Below are 26,292 nucleotides of genomic sequence, written 5' to 3'. Positions count from 1 at the left end.
GATGCTTATGTTTATACGTATATACAATAATACACTTTAAAACTAGCTAAAATGAGATGCTCGTACTTACAATGGTGGTGTAGAAAATGCAAACAATATACATCACAGATACGACGAGTTCTGTATTAAGGCCAGTCACTAGAAAAGAAAGGAAAAAACATTGAAATAAATCAGGTAAATTCTAATTTTACTTTTAAAACTAAATCAATTTTGAAAAGACAACACATTTATATATAGTCACTGGTTGGTTAAATCAAGTCATATTTTTTATAGTGCGTCCAGTAAGAGAACGTCTCTGACAGCTCGCAGTGACATTGCCACTACTCGCGTGTCAAGTTTTTTTTTTCGGTGCAACTGTAGTGGCAATTTAATTAATGGTATAAGACAGAGTGATCGTGCTTGGTAACACTGGTATCAAAGTAGGGGCTGCAATGTCGCACCGCATGTGGTAAGAAACGTCAGAGACCATCTCTTGTTGGCCGTGCTATACCAAAAATGATAGTTTTTTTTTTTAATACAATTCCAGATATTTACAAATTGGCAATACATTTTTCAAGGCTGTGTTTTAAAAATATCGAAATAAAAGCAGTAGCATTAATAGCACGCACAGATGAAAATCGAATCGACGCGTTGACTTGTGAAAACATAGTATTAACAAGAACTGCAAAATGATCGTAAGGTGTTCACCTGTGGGGTAGGGTTAAGGGTCGCTCTTTGATCGTAGGGCATGCACGTAAGTTTGTGGTGGACAACATCGTGTTGGTGGTATTTTCGAGGTCTTCCCAAACTCTTATTCCACAAAGTCTTCATAAGCTTATACTTTCACCAAACATCCGTCTCCTTTAGCCTAAAGGGAACAAGCACGGAACATTTCATATTTTTTTTATTTGTATTTTAATAAATAATTACATTTTTATGTTTAAAAGGATTTTCTCCATTATTTAGTGGACATTATAAGTTCTTTTTTCATTTTAAAATTGTTTATTATCCCATACTTTCGTGATGAACAATTTCAACTCAAACGCATTGTAAGTAGATTTCGAGGAAAGCCATTTTGCGAGAGGAAGTAGAGAAACTAAAGGGACTTAAGAAAAGAAACATTTATTCTAATGATAGAAAATTCAAACATCCATTACTTTATTATATAATCTCCCTGCACTTCAACGCACTTTTCCCAATGTTTTTTTTTTTTATTCCGTCGGCGAAAAAACGTTTTTCGATTGCACATGTAATTAATTTTCGACCGTATCAATGACTTCTGCACGGGTTGCAAATCTTCTTCCCCTGAGCGCTTCCTTCAATGAAACATATGCGGATTCATGACTGATATGTAAAGCATTGGCGATTTTGTCCACTGTGATTCGTCTGTTTTCCATCACCGCACCCTCAATGACTTTCGAATTGTCCTCAGTCGTTGAGGTCGATGGCCTGCTCGATCTTTCCTCGTCACATAAAGAAGTTCTTCTGTGTTTCAAACGCTCTATCTATTCGTAGATCTTGCTTCGCGATAAACAGCTGTCACCATACTGCGCTTGCATTAGAGTTTTAGAGACTGCCCTTATTTCCTCCTTGGTGCAAATCGACAATGCAGCTGCCTGTTTAACGGTCTGTCACTTCAACGACTAATGCGGAAATAAGAGTGACACGTTGCATAGAAGTATTGCAGACGACTCTAATTCAGCGTTGGATACTAGCAGTGTTACCAAGCCCTAGTGCGAGAAATTGCAAGTCCCTTTACTTTCTGATTTGTCTTCGTAGATAGCGCGGAACCAAAAAGTCAGGGTACTTGATATTACTGCTACCGCACAGTGCTTTGCACTTGTTCCCTTGAAATGAAATAAAATTTTAATGTTCCACGATTATCTCCTTTAGGCGAAAGGAGACGGGTGATTAATGAGAATAAAATAATTAGCGGAATGTCAATGTGGGAGGACCCCGAGAAAACCCACGGACTCAATGTTGTCCACTACAATTTTTTTGGACTAGAATCGAACCAGAGATCCCTAGCAACCTATCACTGAGCCACCGTTCCCATCTCTTCCGTTTGAAACTGTATTGAATTGAAATAGGACACTCCATTAAATGTTGTATACAATCCCAAAATTGTATGTAACTGCTAATCGTACACCTTTGATGGAATATTTACAGATTCTTGCAATGTTAAATAAACATGTACACTATTCATTGGTAAATAATGTTAATGCCATATTATGAACTTAACAAGTACAATGTTTTTTTCTTTCTTTTAAAGGAATGAAAAGTAGCTTCTTATTACAACTTTCTGATGTAATGCAATTAAAATAATGAGAAAAGTAATTAGTAAACTATTATATTTATGTTTATTAATGTGTTGAAATTGTAACTTGTATTGTAGTAATATTAATATCAAATATATTATGTTGTAATAGTCTTAGCATTAACGAAGCATAACACATTAAAAGTGAATAAAAATCAATTAATCAATTGACAAATAGCATTATACGAAAGAGTAAAAGTCATGAACGGCTATATCATTCTACTATTCATAGAAACGTTAAATTTAGACAAATTCTGTATACCAATATACGATTTCCCTTCATATATATTCTGTCTATCAATATAAAACTTGGTACACATTTCTTATCCCCTATAGTATTTTTCGAGATACATTTGGATTGTGTGCTTTTACCCAGAGCCACTCCAGAGGGGTCCAAAGTTGATGGGAGGGATTTCTGGAGGGAATTTTCCCGACATTCTCCCAATTTTCCCTCTTCAAGTACGTTATAGGCCCCACTGGTAAGCTTGTTTCATGCTGAAGAGAATGAACTATAAACCATGACTTTCCAATGAACAGTGTTGATGCAATGCAAGTAGTTATTTAACTACGACTTTAAGATTTTCTTTATTCTAACAGGGTTAATAAACCCCAGGGACTCACTGCGTTGACCATGGCTCCTAATTTTTTGTCCATGAACATATGTTTGTTATGCTTATAGAATGGACTAGATTTGATTCGGATGTCCGGTTGACAGGTTCATGTCCGTTTCTTGTCAGAAGTTTGGGCACCATAAACTTGTCATTAAAAATATAAATATGTGCTTAAGCGTTTCCGAAAATTTCACTCCTAAAGAGGAGACATGGAAAAAGTTTCTATAATGTTAATAATTCCCGTTCTTTTATTCAGAAAGTGCCCAATAACAGAAATTCAGTTTATAAAAACTTATTAAAAGTGAGAGAATACATGTTTTTTTAGCGTTTCCTTAAATTCTACTAGTAAATTGCAACTTCTATAATATTCCAATTTCCTAATCGTCACTAACAAAATGCTTAATATGAGTTTTCCCTTAAGATGGATATGGGAAATTCGGTTTATAAGCTTTTAATTAGATATAAGGGAATACGCATTTCAGTGTCTTCGACAATTTTGCTTTTAAAGTGAAAGAGGGCAATTTGTATAACACTCATTTTGCTAGTCTTATGTTTACTGAAACTTATTCTTCCCGTGCAAAGAACAGGCACTTCTATTACTAATGATATAATATAATAATATATTGTCATATGTATAGAATATGTTTATTTACATCGTACAAGAAAACAAAGAAAATACTGAAAAGAAACTTACTGAAATTGTGAAATCAAACTAACTTTGTTTCTGAATTAGATTTCAGTAGTAATAATTTTGCGTTGTGCATATAATTGTGTATTAATGTTTGTTTATTACTTTGTCCTTATTTTACGTTTTGTTGCTAATCACGAGGGTTTGAACGAAAGTTCAAGCTAAACTGAAAAATTAGAGATATATAAATTATTAAAGATAAACTGCCGTAAGATGCTATAGCATTGGTGTTAATATCAATATCAACTTTTTCTAGGTTTTTCAGGTAAAACGACTCTTGACCAAACTGAGAAACTCAAAGTAAGTATTGTCATTGAATGTCTCCGAAGAAGCGTTTCACTGTAGAATATCAACGTAGACAAGGTAACTATATTAAGCAACAGTGTTTCCTCTTATGTCGTAGTGCGGAAATTGGTACCTCAATTAAGGAGATGTGGAGGAATCAGCATGAAGGATAACCTTCAACGAGGAACGACAATTACAGCACTAACCCAGAGTGCTATAAATGATCGACGATTTTGATCATCAAGCGTATTGCTGAGACTGTAAGTCTGTCAACTGCAAGTTTTCAGAGAATTATCATCTGAGAATGAGAAAAGTTTAAGCGGGATCTGGATACTCAAACTTTTAATTCCTGACCAAATGATGACCAGACGCAACATTCCAAGGGCTAATCTTTAGTTTTTCCCTCCAAATTCACATTCTTTCTGATTCGATTCATAACATATGATTCATTGGTAAACCATTAGGAACCCAAGTCTAAAGAATCGGTCCTTTCTACCTACGAAAAAGGTCAAATCAGTGTCCTCAGCAGTGTTAATGGCAATTAATGACAATGACATGTAATGTTAGGTATACGCTCGACACTCGTTCCCTCGTAAATGTATGGTGATTTAGGATTTAGATTTCTGGGCTCTTGGCATATTATGGCCATCCAGCTCGTCACGTTTGAGGGATGACGTCCCTCAGCGAGCACACAATCCGGGGAAAGGAAAGGAAGAAAGGGTGGGGGAAGGAAGGAAGCGGCCTGGGACCTATAAGTTAGGTACCATCCCGGCATTTGCCTGGTGTGAATGAGGAAAACCCAGGAAAACCTCATTCAAGGTGGCTGGCATGAAAAAGCTGTTACACTGCCCCCACCGAAGGTGAGAGCGTTAGCGACTACGCTACGCAGGCCCACTAAATGTAAGATAAGTAGGCGCTATACGTTGGGCTATAAAAATTAGGTAAGTATTCTCCTGTATACCCCATATTACATTCATAATCAAAATAATAATAATTCCTATTTAAGGGGACCGCAGTGGCTCACTAGTAGAGCATTCACCTCTGGATTCACAAGGGCTTTGTGGTGGACAAACACCGTGTGCGTGAATTTTCTAGGGATCATCCCGTTTTCTCCCACTTTCTTCATTCCACCATTTCATTCATTCTCATCAGCATCGTTTCCTTTAACCTAAATGGCATAATCGTAGGACGAAAAACTGAAAGATTTTTAACTGATTCGTACTGGCTTTGTTATCTTAAATAACTTAAACTGGAAATACAAATCACTTAACAAAGCAACGTTTATCTAAAAATAATAAATGTGTAAAAGTTTCGCCAACTAACAACATACTGGCTTCATCATTCATTAGTTGGCGTCATTCATCATTTATTATTTTTTAGATAAACGTTGCTTTGTTAAGTGATTTGTATTTCCAGTTTAAATTATTCAACATAGCAACGTTTATCTAAAAATAATAAATATGTAAAAGTTTCGCCAACTAATTGAATGATGAAGCCAGTATGTTGTTAGTTGGCGAAACTTTTACACATTTATTATTTCTAGATAAACGTTGCTTTGTTAAGTGATTTGTATTTCCAGTTCAAGTTATTTCATTTCATGTTCTTGATCTCAATTAATGAAGTAAGAAATAAAGAAACTGAAAACCGTCCAAAACTAATTTTGCATCAAATAGCTTGCTTGCTCATTTTTTTGATTCTCGCAGCAGTTCTTCGAGCATTTAGATAGATGTAAACGATTACATTTCCTTTTATCTGCTGAAACACAATGAATCCTGACTTACCTTGATGGAAGGCGAGGGCTGGTGCATACAGGACGAGTGCAAGGAACAACACCTACAAAATAAAAGAAACAACTATTTATTAGGAATACCTTGAATAACTTAGCCGTATTATAACTCTTATCATCATACTCTTCATGCACAAAATACAGTGAAACCTCTGAATAACGGACACCAATGGGACATAAACTTTTGTCCGTTACTGAGAGTGTCCGTTACATAGAGGTTTCAGAAATGTTAATTTCTCACAACGGTAATTGTATGTAGTAATTTACAGTAAATACGTTATGTATGAGCGTAAATACTTAAAATTCAATATGAAAATACTCTTTTGCACTGCATCAAATGATGAAGAATAATATGTCAAAGATGTTCGAATATTTTCCTATATGGGAGGGGAAAGTGGAACGGAAAGCGTTATTTCAAATACTCAGAACCTTCTCAAAAGATGGATAAACTCTTTTGTTTGGCGAAAAAGGCATGCTTTTTCCTCTACAAAGGTAATAAAACTCATTAGCAAGTGTTCTCTGAGAATCCTCAGTACGGTTGCGGAAGAAACATCTCTCTCTCTCTCTCTCTCTCTGTGTGTGTGTGTGTGTGTGTGTTTGTGTGTGTGTGTGTTGTGTGTTGTGTGTGTGTGTGTGTTTGTGTTTGTGTGTGTGTGTGTGTGTTGTGTGTGTGTGTGTGTGTGTGTGTGTTGTGTGTGTGTGTGTGTGTGTGTGTGTGTGTGTGTGTGTGTGTGTGTGTTGTGTGTGTGTGTGTGTGTGTGTGTGTGTGTGTGTGTTTGTGTGTGTGTGTGTGCGTGTGCTTGTGTACTGACGCGGTATCTTCGTTGGTGAAATGGATAAAAATTCAAGTTATTGGGAGTGCATATGTTTATTGATCCAGCCCCAATCACAAAGAATATTCTCTTAGAGGAAATGAAAAACGAAGCCTGGAAAACTCCTGCCCAGACTTGTTCCAGTAGCCCTATCATCAGTAAAAGAAAAATGTTAATTTTCAAAAAAAAAGTAAGAGAGGAAACATTGCTCGTTAAAAATGTTATTGTCAAACAAAGAACGTTTGTTTTGTTATCTATGAAATTGTCTGGAAATTTGCAAGGCCTAGAGGAAAAAGGACTAAATTTGTTAGGGAAGGGAAGATAGTTTACATAGAATTCATGGCCGTACGACTGACTCTGCATGAGTGTTATTACTTATTGAAGATTTTCTAAGATTTCCAGCACAAAGCAGTTTAATACTGCAGTGGCGTAACTAAAGGCTTGGGGACCCTCCCGCAGACAGCGTGGAGCGGGGCCCTTCTCTCCGTCCCACTTCACGATTTGGGGGCCCCCTGATGGCTTGAGCCCCCCCCCCCCGCAATGCGGGGTCTACGGGGCCCTTATTTACGCACCTGTAATACTGGCAGAAAAATTTCAAGTTCAGCTTGAAGCTGTTCTGTTTGATGGTTCACCAGATCTAGACTCATGATAGATACACTTGTGAGGAAAAGACTTTTCTGTCTACTGTCATATATCACAGAACCGAGAATAATTCCTGTCCGTTATGAAGAGGTTATTGAAACATTTGGAGGAAAAAAGGACTGTCCGCGTCCGTATCTGAGAGTGTCCGTAAAAGGGAGGGTTTTGTTCCGTAAGAGAACATATATTTTTGCCCGGACAAAAAAAAAACTGTTCGTGTTATAGAGGTGTCCGTTAAGGGAGGTTTCACTGTATAATATTTTCGATTTGCTGCTATTTTAAGGGCTGTCGTTCAAGTAGTGGAACTTCTAGAGATGACTCTAAATGATAAAAAAAATGAAATCTTCCAGTTTTACGTCACACGACTATGCCCACTAAAATAAGGGAGAAGAATGATTAATTAAAATCAATGACTATAAAAAAGTTGTTGCAGAAAATGTGCCAGGAAATGGGAGAACCCCGAGAAAACCCATGGAGATGATGTTTTGTACTACTGTAATATAAGATTGAACCATGGAAACCAAGCACCAGAGGTGAGCCCTCTACCACTAAGCCACCGTGCACGCATGAGCGCACGATGTGTAAGATACAACACAGCATCTCGACAGAAAGTAGCTACTACTAGTACACGTCTGATAACTTATTGCAATCGTTTTAGAGTGGCTGCTGTTCTGTTTACGTGGCGTGTGATTAGCTAAATAAGGTGTTAGGAAGGTTGCTTACATTACTTCACAGGGTTACCAGAATATAAGAGGAGTAAAACTCAGTAAACATACTCCATTTATCGGTTTACACACAGAGAGAAAAAAGTATGTGGCGCACGTGAAAACGTAGGCTACATGCGTAAATCCTGTACTTTTTGGATTTAACGTACGAAACATATATTTTATAATACTTTCCTTATAAATGTTCCATCTATACGTACTTTCCGAATGAAACAAAGAACATAGGTCAGGATCTCACATACAGATGGACGTATACAACATGTAGCTGGCATATAGCTGATGTCAGACATCCTGCAGCGGCCTGATGTTACATCTAAACGGGAAAAGGCAGTACTAAGTAGCATATGGATAACATATTCTGCGTACAGATTTCCATAGTAAATATATGAATTCCGTATACTTGTACAATATACCGCTGTCCGGATAACGGAATTTCCTCAGTGTATTTTGTTAATTATACGATTTGTGAAGTATTCTTGTGATGTGTAGAAAATGGAAACACCAGAAAAATTGCCATACAAAGGAATTTAGTCCGATAATGGAAAAATCTAAATATAAAGCATTGAAATACTGGAAAAAGAAGAAAAGTCTTACTACAGCGTAGACGTATTAACGTTAATACTCTTTTCAAAAATTATTTAAAGTTATTTTTCATATAGGACAATTAAGTAGGCATCTATCTTGTTGGATTAATGTTTGATTCCATATTCAAATCAAAACGATTTAAAGTATCTACACGACTACTTTTTATATAGGTATAAATTACCCTTTATGATTTCTTGAGAAACTTATGCACATAGAAGAAATTTCACCTCTGACAACAATGCCATATGCCTGATGTGACATGTAAGTAACGAAATTAGTTCACAATCTTTTTATCTGCACTAATATACCAAACGTGTAATGGCAGAACTGTACTTTATCCTTACAAGATTAAGGTTAATAGTGTGAAATTACCAGATGTACCATAAAAGATCTATTACTGTTGATAATTTTAAGTATTTCCATTAATGTTTGCAGCAGATAATTTATTCCTTTCATGAAAATTACCTTGTATTGGCATGGGGTCAGGGCTGCAGATTTCGAGGGAAAATATTATATATATATATATATATATATATATATATATATATATATATATATATATATATATATATATATATATGGAAATCAGCGCCCGGGGTGAGAGTATACGACGGCGACCCCGTACATATGAAAAACCCTGCTTTTCATTGATTTTGAGCACCTTTTATTACTATCCATTATATATATATATATATTCTTTCTTCCTCCCGAATTTAGCGCCCCTTACTTAGGCGCCCGGGGCCGTCGCCCCGCTCGTAACCCAAACGGCACGGCACTTCATGAAAGTGATGTCTAGTCTCGGAAAATGTATCTGTTTCTATTGGCAGAACTCTTTCTCGTTATGATTATTCTGTTTGGCGGAGAACCCTGCTTAGAACGAAAGTTATTCGCTCGGAGAGGTTGATGAAACAATGAATTACACATTTAAATGTAAGAATTGAAATAAACGGCAAATACATACGTTGCTGGGATGAACGCTAATACAGTATAAGCGTAAGCTAGTGCTTGTCTCTATTTCTTCGCAGTTGAGGGGTTCTGAGTTTGAATCCCTTAGGCGTCCTCTAAGATCTATCAGGGATTTTGGAAGTCTCAACAGCCGAATGATTTACTTATTTATTTAGAGATGAATACTACAAGATACCTATTTACGGTATTCACAAAAATAGATAAACAAAAAACTGTAGAATAAATTGACGAGTGATAATTTTAATGACGGTTAATTTATCGATTCTGTCACTTAGGTCTAAAGAATTTACTGGTTTTTAAAATTTAGTGAAGGATATTCTGAATATACCAGTACTTGGATCAACCTCACAAAGTTTGTTGTACAGATCACACATGCTCCAAACAGATGAGCTTTTCATCATATTTGTTTTTAATGTTCTAAAGTGAAATAAGTCAACTTTTGGACATCTAACGTTGGAAATTTTAAATTTGAGAAGTTCAAGTAATTACGACACTTGGCTTTTGTTGTTTAAAATTTTATATAGAAGGCAGTGTAGCCGAACTTTCCTTCTGCTGTCGGGGAATACAATGTTCAGTTGTTTAAACATTCATATGTTTCAAATTTAGGATATATGCCTGTTTCCTTGAAAACTACTACCGTATGCTGCGAATTTTTATTGTAACATTTCTATTTTGCGGCTATATATTTTACTTGCAGGGTTTCAGATTTCGGCAGCGTATTCTAGTTTCGATTTTAACGATTGTGTTATATATCGTTTTTAATATGTCTTGTTTCTTGAAATCCCTTCCAGTTCTAATCATATACCCTAGGTTTCTATAAGCTTCGCTCACTTTTTTTTTTTTTTTTTTTTTTTTTTTTTTTTTTTTTTTTTTTTTTTTTACATACTTCGAAAATGTTAGTTTTGTATCAAAGGTGACCCCGAGGTCTTTACTGTCTTCGATCCTTTTAATATTGACGCTTGCAATGCAACACTTAAATTTTAGAAGTGTCTTCTTACGCGAATATGACATTATAAAACATTTATTTACATTAAGGTTCAGATCATTGAGGTGACACCATTTTGAAACAGTAGTTATAAATCATCTTGTAGATATACCGACTCATTGACATTATTAATACATCTTCTTAATTTTAGGTTATCTGCATAAAGTAGGATAAATTGATTTTACAGGCTATTAGGAATATCATTAATTAAAATTAAAAAACAAAAGTGAGCCAAGGTTTGAGCCCTAAGGGATCCTTGAGAGCACTTAGTAATTGTCAGTTTGTATACCTCGGTACGATACCCTTTGGCGACGATCTTTAAGATATGAAGATATCTCTGAATGTAGGTTCCATCCGATGCTTTTCTACTTCCTTTTCAACTATTGTTGCAAATTGGCCTCAGAGACTCAATTTGGAAGTTTGTTAAAGAAATATCTAAAGAAAACCAATGAATAATGTAACATTCAATAAGGGGCCGCGGTGGCTCAATGATAGTGTTCACTTCTGATGCATGGGGTCCCTGGTTCGGTCCCAGCTCCTGCTAAGTGAACTTTATGGTGGACTAACATCGTGTGCGTAGGTTTTCTCAGGGTTCTCCCGTTTCCTCCTACTTTCTTCATTCCACCATTTCTTTATTTCTCATTATCACCGTCTCCTTTCGCCTAGCCGATATAACCGTGGAACGTAAAACTCAGATATTTCATTTCGTAAGATTCAATAAGAAAATGCATCATACGATTCATTTCAATGCTTCAAATCTTCGCGTGATGCACGTTCTTTTTTCTTTTCTTTTTATGTGTATGACTGTAAATTTTCAATAGAACATTTTACCCTAGTCGTCTTTTTTTCTTTAATGTTATCTTGATCTTTCGTCAAAGTTAAACTTTCCTATGTGTAGAAAGAAAAGTGAGGGAGAAAAATCCTTTAATAACTAACATCAGTGTACACTATATGAAGTGCTATATGAGTTTAGTTACAGTTTGGTTGCATATTACAAAGGTATATTTTAATTATATAATACAAGGGCAGTGGCGTAGGGAAGGGGGAGCCAGAGGGGACAGCCCCCCCAAAGAGGTCCGACAATGTACTTTGATATTTGTAATTTTTTATATATTTTTATGTTTATATATTTTTTGTTTGTAATTTTTCTATATGTACCTATAACAGTACTTTCCCGCCCCCAAACACACATCCTGGCTACGCTACTGTACAAGGGAAACCGCTTTTTGATTCTCCATATCTTGGGATCAACTGGATAGATCACATCATAAAGAAATTTGATTTCTAACTTTAGGCCCTAAAATCAGGGGCGAATCCAGGAGGGGGCGATCGGGGCAATCATCCCCCCCCAGAAGAGGAAACTTTCTTATTTTATATATAAATAAAACCTATCCCAGAGTTTGGAGCTCTTAAAAGTAGCTCTAAGTAGCAGTATTACAACCCCCCCCCCACAAGTCGGTTCTGGATCCACCCCAGGCTAAAATTGTTGGTGATCCATCAAATAGTTCTTAACATTTTATGTCTCCCAAACGGATAAAGTAAACATGTAAAAGGAGTTCAGATAAGAGAATAAAATAATGCACAAAGCGGCCATCTATTTCTACCTGATATAGTTACATCTCTCCACTACAAACCTGTCAATATTCATGGAATTCCATTCACTTGTTTTGAATGAGAAAACAATGAAATGGATGCAAATGTACCTGTGTCAATGTGGCTAAAGTAGGGTGAGCAATTTTTAAAAATAAAACTAGATACTGGGCAACCGTAGGTGTAGTCCAAGGATGTTATAAAATAGAGAATCTGCCCATACGTATCTTCATCCTATTAAATCAATGAAGCCAAAAAACAACCGAGCATCGCCAAGTCTGATTGGCTACTCTCGTTTCTTGCATCGTCTGATTGGCTACTTTCATTTCTGCCATGATTGTTGGCTCAAAACTTGCGGTCCTATTGGGCGGAGTGGGCAGAGTACGGGTGGCGAAACTGTGACGTACGGCTTCAAGATTTTGTTGTAAGGGCAGATCCTCTATTTTGTAATATTCTTGATGTAGTCATTGTTATGATGTCACTCATGCTGGTGAGAAAAAAAGTCTCTCAGCTTTTCAAAATAACCTGTTCCCATTTTAATCGTTTTTGTTGTTATTGTTGTTGTTGTTGTTAAAAGGGTGTATGCGCAATAAAAAAGTTGTCGCGAAATGACAAAAACTGTTTTCTTGCGAGACGGTTTGGTTTATGAAAAAAAAAAAAAAAAAAGTGCCTTAGATTTATAGCACGTTTCAAGAAACACACGTCCTTTTAACACAAATTGTTACATCTACCTCTAAAGTTTTTATTTCTTAAAAAAAAAGTTAAAATTGTGAAAAACGTTACATACGCCCTTTTAACAGAAAGCGATTCATTTATTTAATCTTACTTTAATTTTTATATTATCATTTAACATTTAAGAAAACAATTCACTTTGTGAACTCATATTTTTGATAAGTGAATTTCTTGTAGAAGGGTTGATTGGCGTTTCTTTGGAAACACTTCTCGAATTCCATACGAGAAATTACTAGTATAGTACGAGCCAAAAATAGGACGCTTTTTCTTTTCAAAACTGGACATTGTGTCCCGTTTGCTTATTTCCTCGCTCACGGAACAATTTTCAAAATTAAATAAATAAAAGAAAAAAATTAAAAATAATCTCTTTACAAACGAGACGTTTGGTGACCGGACCAGAGGTGGGGAACCTGATATAAGCTATAAGATCGGAATTTACAATTTTTTAGAGCAGGTCCAAGAAGCCATGCGCTCTTAACCCCTTCCACTACGATTTATTTTCTGAATTCTGATATTTGAAGTACAAGTTATAAAAGTGTATTATAGATGGTTTATCATTATATACCTTTCAAAACATCAATACAGTAACCCTACGTGATGCTACAATAGTTTAAATTTTATGACGAGTGTAGCTCATCATTGTGCTATTTGGTTTCGGGAGGCCATGACGAGATAGACTCGTCATTTCAGTGCAAGGGGTTAAGACCGCAGGTTCCTCACCTCTGCTCTAGGTTAAAACAACTCACAATGGTTCATTTTTAACAGCGGAGAAAGTGAATCCTGATTACATTCTTCAATTAATTCATCAACGTCCTGTCGATGATTCTCGTGTGTCACATAGACACTCGTCGACAGCTCCAAGTTCTCATCAATAGTCATTCTGTCCTTGTCTCTACCCATTCACTGTAATTTAGTCTATACTTCATACCAGTTGAGTTGAGTTGATTTTGAGTTTAACGTCCCGTTCAGCAGCGAGGCTATATGAGACGTGGACCTACTGATTAACGTGGAATCCAAACCACATGAGCTCCAGCCGGGAATCGAACCCGGGTCTCCCACGTCAAGGGCGCGTACGCTAACCGCTTAGCCACGAAGGAGCTCTACTTCATACCAGGTCACAATAAGTAAACGGAATTCTATAATCCTAATAATAATAATAATAATAATAATAATAATAATAATAATAATAATAATAATAATAATAATAATAATAATAATAATAATAATAATAATAATAATAATTTACACATCTCCAAAATTTTGATTCAACATGCTGTTTCTCTAATTACGTTTAGTCTATAAAACCAATAACTTTATTAACATTTTTATTTTCTTACAAAAATATTGCGTTCATTAAAACAATTAACTTCCGTAATTAGAAAGTTGCAATTCGTAAGCATTTCCGATTACAATCAAATTGTGTTTAACATTTCCTTCCGATTAGTTCACTATTGACTTTGAAAAAGGAAAAAAATAAGAACATCGTAGTTTATGCTTTCACTTCACCAAGTCACGTCTTTCAAGAACGAACTAAATTGCTTGTGGTAGAGGGTTCAATTTCCTTAAACCTCTGCTTTTGTTTGGGTGTTTGACTGTTAGACCTCTCACTTCCTGTTACTACTATTAGTAGTAGTAGTACGATAATTATTATTTTTACAAGCTGAAAATGTCCGTTCATCGCACGGGAAGAATAGGTTTATAGAGAATATTTGGATCCTTAGGATATTTATTTCAATAAGTGAAATGATAAAAATCCATAAGATACTATAGTATTGGTATTAATTTTTAACACCCCACATCCCTAGAATAAGCCCATATCAAAGTGACAGTGGCGTGCACTCAGAATTTCTTGTCGAAAGGGGTCCAAGCTTTTGGAGGGAGGTCCAATACTGCAAACCACTACGTGTATGTAGTATCGCGCGTGTATTATTCTTCATCCAAAAAGACAATAAGTAAAATAATTCCACCTATATTTTGAGGGGAAAAATGATAGAAATACATTGTTTTTATAAGAGAAAGATGAAGCGTAAGATCAAAATTTCATGCTACAACAATCATTTCCCTGTTAAACAAACATAGTTTCATAGACAGAATGTACAAATGTATGTCTAGTGTACTTAAGAAGATTTTAGGGGGTCCAGACCTGGTGAACCCAACTTCGGTGCGCCCCTGAAGTGACACGATATAAACCCATCTTGAGGTTAATAATAAATATTCCAAAAGTAATTTCAAACGGGTCAGCCGAGTTTCTGATCTCGAAAACTATGGATTTGACTCGCTCAGTTTGGGCATTTTATTTACAACCCTCTTCACTCCCACTTTGATCAGGGTGAACTTGGACTTAAACAACATTGGGAGTATCACTATATGTCTCAGTGACCTTAGAAGCTATGGATTCGACACTAATATCGTTAATTTGGATTACTTTTACAGATCTTTTCCCATCCCACCACTAAGGGTGTCTTACTCCCACTGCTGCCTGAACTTGGTCTTAAATAGCTATAAGAGTGTCACTATTCATCTCAGTGACCCAAAACAGTATGCATTGGACACTAATATCGGGCTTTTTCTATTATTTTTATTTGTTGTCGGCCCTTCCTGCCCCAGTTCCTAGGAGTGTGTTACCCCACGACTAAATTTTGCTTAAACGTCATCGAAACTGTCACCAATCACCTTACCGACCCCGAAAACTATAGATTCAATACTAATATCTATCGTTTTCGATTTTTTACATGTCACCTCATTCCCAATAAGACGTAATAATGGGGGTCACATTTGGACTTAATCGACATCATGAGTAGTGTCACTATTCATCCTAACGACCCTGAAAACTATAATTAGGGAATAATGTATCTCACTTTCGATTATTTTTATGTCACCCTCCTCCCTCTCCCTAGAAGTGCTAGGGGTTTCTTACTCCTTGTATTTTTTTCTTCAGATTGTAAGTTACATGTATACCAGGTGTTCCAGTTACGCTGGAACATACATGAAAGTAAACATTTATTTATTCATAAATATCCATTCATCCACATCAATTCATCGACTTCTGATTTTTTTGAATCTCATCCCCTAAAATGCTTCTATATCAGTAACGCATGAGAAAAATTAGCTTAATTTAATAACATTTTAAGTGCCTTTACAGTATAGAATATCAGGCAAAGATAAGTTTGAAAAGACAATTGAAGGGGCGGAGTCCAAAGGGGCCTTAAGTCAATTGTTGTCAATTTTGAGATATTAGTTTTAATAAGCTCCATTTCAGCATCCCCATATATTGAACAGGGTTTCATGCCAAACTGCATAAATTAAATTAATTGTAGGCAAAAGAAAACAGCATTGCTTCCCAAAAATATCCTTAGTCAAGAGTATTCTCTGAAGCTAATTTCTGACGTATGCCTAGAAACACCTATAAAACTCTTGCTATTCATGATAATTTCACCGTTATGTCACGAAAAGTAGGCAATTACAATTTTCTTTTATATAGATTACTTTTCTTTCACAAAAATAGAATGATGGAAACACACAAAAAACTCGTCTCCTGAAAAACTTACTTTTTTGACTTAGGCTGTTTTGGAATTGAGCTATTCAATTGTAAGTTAATAAAGATAATTATATTATGAAAGTAATAACTATTAAATGATTAAGGATCAGTTTGAAACAACACCAAGTGTGTGATTGTAGTGAAAAGGCACCCCAAAACGCGATTTGTCGTATGTCCCTTTTCTCATAAAAATTCTGGGCATGAATTCAAGACTCTGGAGGTTAGGTTGCATGTCCAATTGAAAATAAGAAAAGAAAACAATGAAGAAATCAGAATAAAATAAGCACATCTCCTGAAAGCATTAACTGAAACAATAAGCACAATTATATGTACTCACCATTTGTACAGTGAACAAAATGGAAGCCAACATCTGAAGACTTCGATGGAAACGTCGCCCAAAATACTGAAAAGATAATAATATCCATTTAGGTTTAGAGGTAGCATTAACATTCAAATAACGTTAACATAGAATATATGAAGGAGAGAAAACAAGAACATCTAGAAGTTTTGCAGTTTTCAGTCGTAAGTCCATAACACCAACATCTCTCAACACGTACCGAGAAGGAGAGATTCTTTAGATTTCCAAATGTGCTAACTGTAATGTGCTATTGTGTCCGGTAACATACGTGGTACCTCTGCGGGAACATGAGCTAGGCAAGACACAGAATACAGCCTCATCCAAGAAGTTCCCGAATTGTGTTAACTTCTGCTGCTTTGTGGTACCTGGTGTTGAGACGTCTCCAGGTACCACACTGGTATTCTCTTACTCGCTAAGGGAGTACCTTTTACTGTATAATTGGCAGATAGGTTTCTATCGATCGCGCAATGGGGTTATCACATTATCCCTTTTGAGAAGGGTGTTAAGAACCGCCTGAGAGGTTACAGAAGATTTCACGTGGGCATGGTAATTATCTCACCTCTGATCGTTGAAACTAATGATTAATTGGTAGAAGGAAAATAGTCTTGCGCAAATCAGGCTTATTACGATTCTCAGAAGGGTGGCAATGGCGTCATATAGGGTTACGCCTTGTAGCAAAGCCTAGGATTAAACGAGGGGTGGAGCTTTAAGCTTACTTATTATATCAAAGTCGCACTCGAGTACTGTCTACGCCTTTCTTTTGTCTCTCCCTATCCTCTATGCGCACCCCTAAGGGGGACAGGGGGCCCGGGCCACTCCTGGCTCACGAAAATGTGTACGTAATATAGTAAACCATGTATATTAAATACCAGAAATACCATTTGTAATATAGCAACCATTGAGATGCCCTCCCCCTAGAAAATTTTCTTCGGGCGCCCCTGCTTTCCACCGATGACTTTGTGTTTACCTGAATTACTATTCTAATGGTAAAATATTTTGTTTCACACTATTGATCGAACACTTGCAAACGATTGCTGTAGAAAACTAGTTTTCTTATTTTGCAATAAATTCGTGATTCCGAAAACAAAGTGAATACCACTTTCAGCTATTTCAGTGTTACATTAGTTTCGTAGCGTGAATAATGAGAATTACACCAAAGTTTGTCTGCAGTTTCCACGATACTCAATATATCGTTGAACTTTAAAAAATCTCAATTCACAGCGTACGGGTATGTGTTGATTCTATCGCGGAAGTCATTGTTATCACTTTTTGTAACGGACTGTTTTCGATTAAAAGTAAAATATTTAAAACGGTCATTGTTGTGAAGATTTTTTTTGTAAATATCTCACATATTGAAAGCTTTCTTGCGCAAAATCGGGTGTAGGTCAGATCGCCTAACTCTTACAAAGCTCGGAACGGGAAAATCGTCCACAAAAGTGCATCAAAACACCCTGATGTGACCGATTAGATTGTTTTGAGTTCTAGGGTTATTCTCACCTACGTGTGATCTGCCATCTCAATATGCCTGCTATTGGGTGGTCTGATTGAGTTTTCTGAGTATTTGCCTGGGTATTTTGAATGCTCCTTTAAACGTCTGTCCGTTAAACATTTTGACCATTTTAATGATCTATTTGCCCGTTTTGAGATTTGGAGATTACAACCGATTCCCAATCTGGTCTAATTCCAGAAATATTATCTTGTTTGTTGAATATTCCTTTCCAAGTTGCTGCATTTTTAACGACTATTTTTTCCCTAGTACTTTGGATTAATGGGAAGAAATTACCCTTGTAAATCAATGCATCACTGTATAAGGATAAACACAATAAAATGAAATGTTAAGTTCGATATCTTGTAAAGAATTCAAAGAACGAATATAGAGTCTCATAAAAAAAAATAAAAGATATTTAAATGCTAATATGTCTTCCATCAGTGAAGCTAAATGAGTGACGTTGGTGACAAACGCGTCAACAAAATGTTGCAATGTATTCAAGAACTCGTAAGATTTCAACCATGTCCTGGTCGATTCTATGGCTCCTGTAATCACTGGATTTTTTTACAAGAACTCTCTAATATTTGGAAGGTTTTGGATTCCAAATGCCGTAAATATTGTAAATAAATGATAATATTATAGTGATAGTATTATTTGCTGTTCTTTGTCACTTGGGAGTAGAGGTTTACACGGGCTTAGGCCCGGCCAGGCCGGCTGGCCGAACTCGGGGCCTACAAAGCATATATCACTTCGGGCTCGGGCCGTAAATTTTTAAATACGCACTGTATAATCATATTTCTCGGGCCTTTTCGGGCCTAACTTTGTAAATATACAGTACAACGATATTTATCGAACCGTTCTTTCTGGAGAAATTTTAAAGCACAACTGCAAAATTAAATCTCTAATGTCTGTAAGTAAAAGTACAATTTTGAGTTATTATAAGGTTTCTGTAATTCGGGATCATCAGATTATCACACAGGCTCGGGCCGCGCTCGAGTCTAAATGCTAAAACATATTTCAGATTCGGGTCGGGCCTCTCATTAAAAATTTACGGGCCGGGTTTAAAACAGACCACTACTTGGGAGTTGAATTCAGTGCGTTTCTAAAGAATACAAATAAATAAATAAAATACAGAGTTCGTGGCTCTTGTCAGAAAATGCCGCGTTTTTTTTTTTTTTTTAATCTAGTATTCTTAGCTTATTAAGGTTATGATTAAAAATTATAGAAACCTACCCAAGCTACCAGAATGTGTTTTATATTTATCTTCCACTCAAATGTTTCTTCGGTATAATTGCATGCAATAGAAATTCATCCCAGAACCTTAGCCTTCCTATTTATTAGTTTAACACTCACATGAGTTATTAGTAAAGTCTCATTTACGTCCTTGTATCTGTGACGTTATAACTGCAAGACCCCCTTTTTTTTTAACATACGCAAACGCTCTCTCGAATTATTAGACTTTCAAACTATAATATGAATTAATAGAGGAAAATGTTCCAGAAATCTGTCTTTCAGTTTAACGTGCCTCGTTTATGCTCTTTAGGCTAACGAAGACTAATGATTAAGAGTCTTCATCCCGGCGAAATTAAAATACCGCTAATTTTACATTAATTATGTGATATGTTCAAATAGATAAAAGATAATCGAAATGTGGAACAAGAGCGTCCTAGACAATATCACTTTACATGAGAAACCGTTATCACGATTCATTTATCTACTTTCGATTTCCAGCCATTTAGAAAATCGGCATTTATTTTCGCGTTTCTAAAGAGCTGAAAACATAAAACCACTAGGTGACTTGTGATAACGGTACCTCACGCAAAATAATATTGTCTAGGGCGCTCTTGTTCCATATTTCAATTATCTTTTATCTATTTGAAGGTATCACATAATTACTGTAAAATTAGCGGTATTTTAATTTCGCCGGGATGAAGACTCTTAAGACAAGTGAATGATGATGGAAGAATTGGTGGAATCAAAAAGTGGCAGGAAACAGGAGTACACCGAGATAACCCACGGACATGATGTTGTCTAGGGATCTCACGCACCAGAGGTAAGCACTCTACCACTGAGCCAACGCCACCCCCCCAATAAAGACTCTAATTAGACTCAGAGCAGGATGAATCTGGCAATCAAATTTATAATAATTTACGATACCTAGGAGGTACATAGTACTAAATTAAACAGGAAAAAATCCAACTTTAAAGGCGTTTGAAAGAGTTATGCTTTTCTCTACCTTCGCCACTACCTTTTCGATTTTTCATAAATTAGATCTACACAAAGACAAAATAAAAATAAGAAGTTCATGAATCAAATGCAATTAAATAAATCAATGAACAATTCATAAGTATATCCTTCCAGGTTCAAACTGTGCATTCGCTATTCATGATGTTATGAAGGTCTTTCCTTTTACGTGTCTTTACTTTAACGTTCCATAATTATCCATGGAGGCTAAAGGAAATGGTGATGAAGACATGCATGATCATGGTGGAGTGATAAAAGTGGGAAAAATGAGGGCTGTAGTCACAGGGAGGCAACCCCCCCGGAAATGTAGTTCGACTGTTAGGTATTTAATGAAAATGAAGTAAAATGAAATCTTTGAGTTTAACGTCCCACGATTATACTTGTTGGGCTGAGGGATACGATGAAAAAGAAAGTGAATTATCATGTAAGAATTTGTGGAATGAAAAAGTGGAAGGAACCGAAACACTCAGACGCCATGTTCTTCACCAGAAATTTCCTTGGCCGGGGATCGAACCAGGGTGCCCACGCACCAGAGGTAAGCGCTCTACCACTGAGCAACTATGCTTCCTGGAGACAACAGCAACCACAGAGAGGCATATTTCTCCCCCGACTGTTAGGTGCTTAATTAAACATCTACGGCAAATGGCGAATGTTTAAATAGAACAACTACAAGTGCCATTTCTTTACAGGGATAAATAAGGTTTAATGGATATGAAACCAGAAATTTGAATACTGTAAAAGCGGTATTTTCCCCCTGTTATAGCCGAATTTTTGAGAGAACCTGAAACATTTTCTGTTAATTTCAATTAAGAGTTTATGTACTGTACTAGACTTCTTACCTCCAACTTCAACGAATACTCATATATAAAAAATAGGAAATTTCAATATTATAGAAATTGTTATCTTTCCTCATTAATAGAGGAATTGAATTTTCAAAACATCTTATTCTCTTATATTTAATTCAAAGTTTATTCACATCTGTGGCTTGAGTGAATCCTCAAATTTGGCAGTTTCGCAATAAATAATTGAAATTTGTAAGATAGAAATTGCTCCCTTTCCCATATTTTGACCACAGTAGCTCAGTGGTAGAGCATACGTCTTTGATGCATGGGGTCCTTGGTTTGATCCCAAATTGCGCCAAGTGAGCTTTGTGGTAGACAAACACCGTGTGCGTGAGTTCCCTCGGGGTTCATCCGTTTCCTCCCACTTTCTTCATTCCACCATTGCATTCATTTCTCATCATCACCGTCTCCCTTAGCCTAGCCTGCATAACCATGGGACATAAAACTCAAAGATTTCATTTTAATTTTCATTTCCTTTTCCATATTTAAGAGCGGAATTTTGTTTCCAGTTACTTTTAATTGAAAGCTCATATGCCAAGATTTATTTTCCTAAAGTGGCCAACAAATCGGTTCCCAATCGCCATTATTTATGGGTTTCTGGATCGGAATTCTCTACCTCTTAATTCATGTAGCTCCTCAATTGGGTCTGTTCAATGCTCGGAAAATTTGTAGTGCTCCCAGCGAGAACAGAAACACGGACCATGTACATACCGAGGTCGCGCACACTAATGATGTGCCTACACACAAGGTAATAATAATAATAATAATAATAATAATAATAATAATAATAATAATAATAATAATAATAATAATAATAATAATAATAATAATCATAATAATAATAATAATAGGAAGAAGAAGAAGAAGAAGAAGAAGAAGAAGAAATAATAATAACATTTAAACATCCATATTTCTTTCTTAATGCTTTATATTCGCCCGTAGGTACAGCAATGGACGATAAAGACTTGACAAAGATGAATACAGTATGCAACTAATCTGTTGAAATCCTGTAGAGGGTTAAAGATATAGAGCTTACAGAAAGCAAGGTTTTCTTGAAACATGTCTGTGAAAAGTTTGTTTTCCGTAGCAAATTATCTACATATTAGGTTTATATGTTTGTTGTCAAGAAAAGTTTATATGTTTGTGTACGTTTATATATTTGTAGCCAGTTTTTTAACAATGATACCTAGGAAACCACAAGCTCTGGAGAGATGCTGTTTTTACTGATCGGTTGCAAATTTTGTGTGCAGACACTCCGCATCAAAAAAATTGCGACAGCTAACGCCGTGCAGTTAGACCACCCAATATACACCTCCTTATCCCATAATCGTGTCAGGTAAAGAGACTCCCTCTCTCTCCTCCTTTCTTCTCTCCCATACTAAAATTAGCTAACAACATGAGCGCAATTCTGATTTCAAACTACACATGTATTAGTATCGACGAAACAAGATTCATACGTAGGTTGATATAGGGAGAAACTGAAATGCATAAATGAAAAGTTGAAACCAATGGATGTCTCTTACACAGAGATTCATAAATGAGGCAGAAAGAGAGAGAAGATGAGAGTAGAAGAAAAAGAAAAGGAAGAACAGATAAAACTGTGGATTTCAAACGTAGTGAGAAAAGAACCTAACATTATAAAGTTCGTTTCCAGAAATCCAACAGTAATATAGAAATAACGTTTGTTTTTACATATTTTATCAGAACTATTCGAATATATAGAGGATGCTTTAAACATTCATTATGTCACTTTCATAATGGATAGCATATTCAATTTCCAGTAGAACTGTATATCTCCGAGACACATCTAGGATAATGTCAAAAGTTTAATACACATGCTTTGTTTCCGCGTGGTTCGATTGCAAATTTGATAGTGTTCATTGGACATACTGTTCCAAAATACATTCTAATAAACCCAGGAGATAGCGTTGGTCATATCCTCCATTTCAGACTACTAATGCAAACTGAACAAAACAGAAAAAAAAAACGAAACGAAACGAAAAGAAAGAGAAAATAGAAGACAGTTCTATTTTACTATTAAATTTCTATCAGAAATACCCTATATTAAAAGTTCAAACTGTATCGTATCGAAAAGTTACAAATGTTCGAAAGGAAAAGTTTATATTCCTCATACATGTAGCATGTTTCAAATTTCAAACTCAAAAAAATACATTGAATTATAAGATGGGAAAATTTTTGTGTCGAATTACTATAAATAAAATTTTGTTTTCAAATAACCAAAGAGTTACCATTTTCTAGTCTTTTCCGAAGATTTATCTGTTCCGAACATCCAGCATCGATTTCATCCCTTTCGGATATAACGTAATTTGCACAGATAGAATGAACACGCTAAGAGCTCGAACGGATCATCGCGTCAGTCAGATGATGTTGGTTAGGTTATAGACCACAGCTGGGTCGATGAATAATATAGCTATCTAACATAGGTTCAAATACTGTTCACGTCAAAGTTAACTTTTTTTTTACAAAGTGATTGTGAAGAATCGACTGGACAAGCAATACGTAATAATGTGGAAGCAAACACCTGTATCATGATAGAGATGATTTACGAATGTTGGTTGGGAAAGGGAAAAGGAATTACCAAGAAATTCCAAAGACATAATTAATCTGCAGTATACACTTTTCGTGTTATCGTTCTCAGAAAGAAACAGTACACCATTAGTTAAAAAAAGTTTGGCTAAAGCGATCGGTAGTGTAGTGGGAGCGCGCTAGACTTCCAAATAGAAAATCTTGGTTCGATTCCCCATCAGGTAGTATGACTTTTTCGCATAAAATAATGGCTGCAAACAGAGATTCATCTTGTGATGGAGAACTTACAAGGCATCACAGGCGATAATTCAAGTAAACAATGTGTGCGTTCTACATCATACACTGTATTGTTAAGTATGTTTCATATTTATATTCGTCTCCCTCTCCCTCATTCTTGACGTTTCCTTATCCTGTCTTTGCAACTTTCACTTAACCTCACCTCTCTCTCTCTCACACACACACACCCACACACACGTCTATGAGGAACATAAACTTTTCCTTTCGAACATTTGTAACTTTTCATTACGATACAGTTTGATCTTTTAATATAGGGTATTTTTGATAGAAATTTAACAGTAAAATAGCACTTTTGAATTTTCTCTTTCTTTCTTTTTTTCCTTTTTTTAATTCAGTTTGCATTAGTAGTCTGAAATAGAGGATATGACCTACGCTATCTACTGGGTTTATTAGAATGTATTTTGGATCAGTACGTTCAATGAACACTACCGAATTTGCAATCGAACCACGCAGAAACAAAGCATGTGTGTTAAACTTTTGACATTATCCTAGATATGTCTCGGAGATCTACAGTTCTACTAGAAATTGAGTATGCTATCCATTATGAAAGTGACATAATGAACGTTTAAAGCATCCTGTATAGATTCGAATAATTCTGAAAAATATGTAAAAACAAACGTTATTTCTATATTACTGTTGGATTTCTGGAAACGGAACTTTATAATGTTAGGTTCTTTTCTTACTACGTTTGAATTCCGCAGTTTTAACTGTTCTCCCTTTCCTTTTTCTTTTTCTCTCCTCTTCTCTCTCGCTGCCTGATTATTGAATCTCTGTGTAATAGGCATCCATTTGTTTCATTTTTCGTTGTGTGTGTTTCAGTTTCTCCCTACATCAACCTACGAATCTTATTTCGTCTCGTTTTTGTTATTTCATTTTATCGATACTAAGACATATGCAGTTTGAAATTAGAATTGCGTTAATGTTGTTAGCTAATTTTAGTATGGGAGAGAAGAAAGGAGGAGAAAGAGGGTGCCTCTTTACCTGACACGATTATGAGATAAGATGGTGTATATTGGGTGGCCTAACTGCACGGCAATAGCTGTCGCATTTTTTTGATGCGGAATGTACATTGTTCAGTTCTAATTAAATATTAAAAAAAAACATGTGCGTTATTTCCTTATTACATTTTCATGGGTACACTGGAAATATTGAAATTTTAAAAGAGTAGAGCATCATATCTTACATGTTATACATTCTAACATCACACATTTGTGTACAGGGTTGTATATCTCTCAGTCTTTTCTTTCATGGCCAAGTGATAATGAAAAATGACGGATAACCATTTCTCCAGTTTAAGATGAATCTTTATTGTTTGGAGTGTTTTACCCAATGAACACAATGTGTCACTGGCATAATTAATTGTGTATGTAATGTATTTGCTAAATACATACTGCATGCAAGAGGAAAGAAAACACTGATCATACAAGAATTAGAAACTTCAACTGATGTATTCTCAAATCTTGCAAACGGTGTGAGATATTGAAGAAATCTCCCCTTTATGATATCCCTTGCTGATTTTTATTGGGATGACTCATTTGCGTCTGTAAAGGGGCATGTATAATACAAATGTTGTTAAGAATGACAAGGAGATTCATGCTCATATAAGAATGATGCTATAACCGCTACCAGGTTAATAGAAGTATTTTTGTGGACGCTCTGTATATTTCGTAAAGACAGTGACTATTTTTTCGATTTATACTTTATTCTGCGACGCATATATGTTCTTTCTTCGGTGGAATTGCTTCTCTCCCACACAACTGGATAAAGAAGTTTTTCATTGCTTTTTCATATATATATATATATATATATATATATATATATATATATATATATATATATATATATATATATATATATATATATTTAAAACGTTGCTTTTGGTGAGAACATTTCAGCGAATGACTAATCTTTTCAGTGTTTCTCCCTGACTTATTATATGCACAGTATATATTCTATAGTTATTGGGAACTGAATTAAGTGCTTTCTTTAATCGCTTATGGAAATATTGCAGTAGTTTAGAGAAATACTGGCTGGCCAGATGTTGAAGTCACCAAAGTGACGCCAGTCGCATTGGTTTTACAGTTCCTTATCAGTACTTTCTCACGCCCGAGTTATCGCAGTGTCTCGTGCATTGTGGGCAGTTGACTAAAATTAACATAAATTATTTTCCGTATTCTGCTTGCATGTGCATACAGGTGATCTAACTGAGTAGTTTTCGGAATGAACTGCCAACACTCTTCAGTTGACCATTGCAACCCGTACTTTGAGCTTTGGTGC

The 26,292-nt window shown here is 35.7% G+C and overlaps 1 protein-coding gene across 1 annotated transcript in view; it reads right to left on the bottom strand.

The window, feature by feature from the left end:
- The window catches only part of LOC145671800 (sodium-coupled monocarboxylate transporter 1-like), a 136,008-nt gene that overhangs the window by 74,936 nt on the left and 34,780 nt on the right, over positions 1 to 26,292 (bottom strand). Inside the window, exons 3-5 of the mRNA XM_081741031.1 lie at positions 16,576 to 16,641; positions 5,662 to 5,713; positions 71 to 138 (exon numbers count right to left, since the gene is read on the bottom strand). Of these exons, the coding sequence (XP_081597157.1) occupies positions 71 to 138; positions 5,662 to 5,713; positions 16,576 to 16,641 (186 nt within the window). The remainder of the gene's footprint in view (positions 1 to 70; positions 139 to 5,661; positions 5,714 to 16,575; positions 16,642 to 26,292) is intronic.

Source organism: Thermobia domestica, chromosome 15 (genome assembly GCF_964235325.1).
Source record: "Thermobia domestica chromosome 15, izTheDome1.hap1.1, whole genome shotgun sequence".
Lineage (NCBI taxonomy): Eukaryota > Metazoa > Arthropoda > Insecta > Zygentoma > Lepismatidae > Thermobia > Thermobia domestica.
The sequence above is the reverse complement of the archived record's forward strand: the minus strand, read 5'-3'. Positions and strand labels throughout refer to the sequence as shown.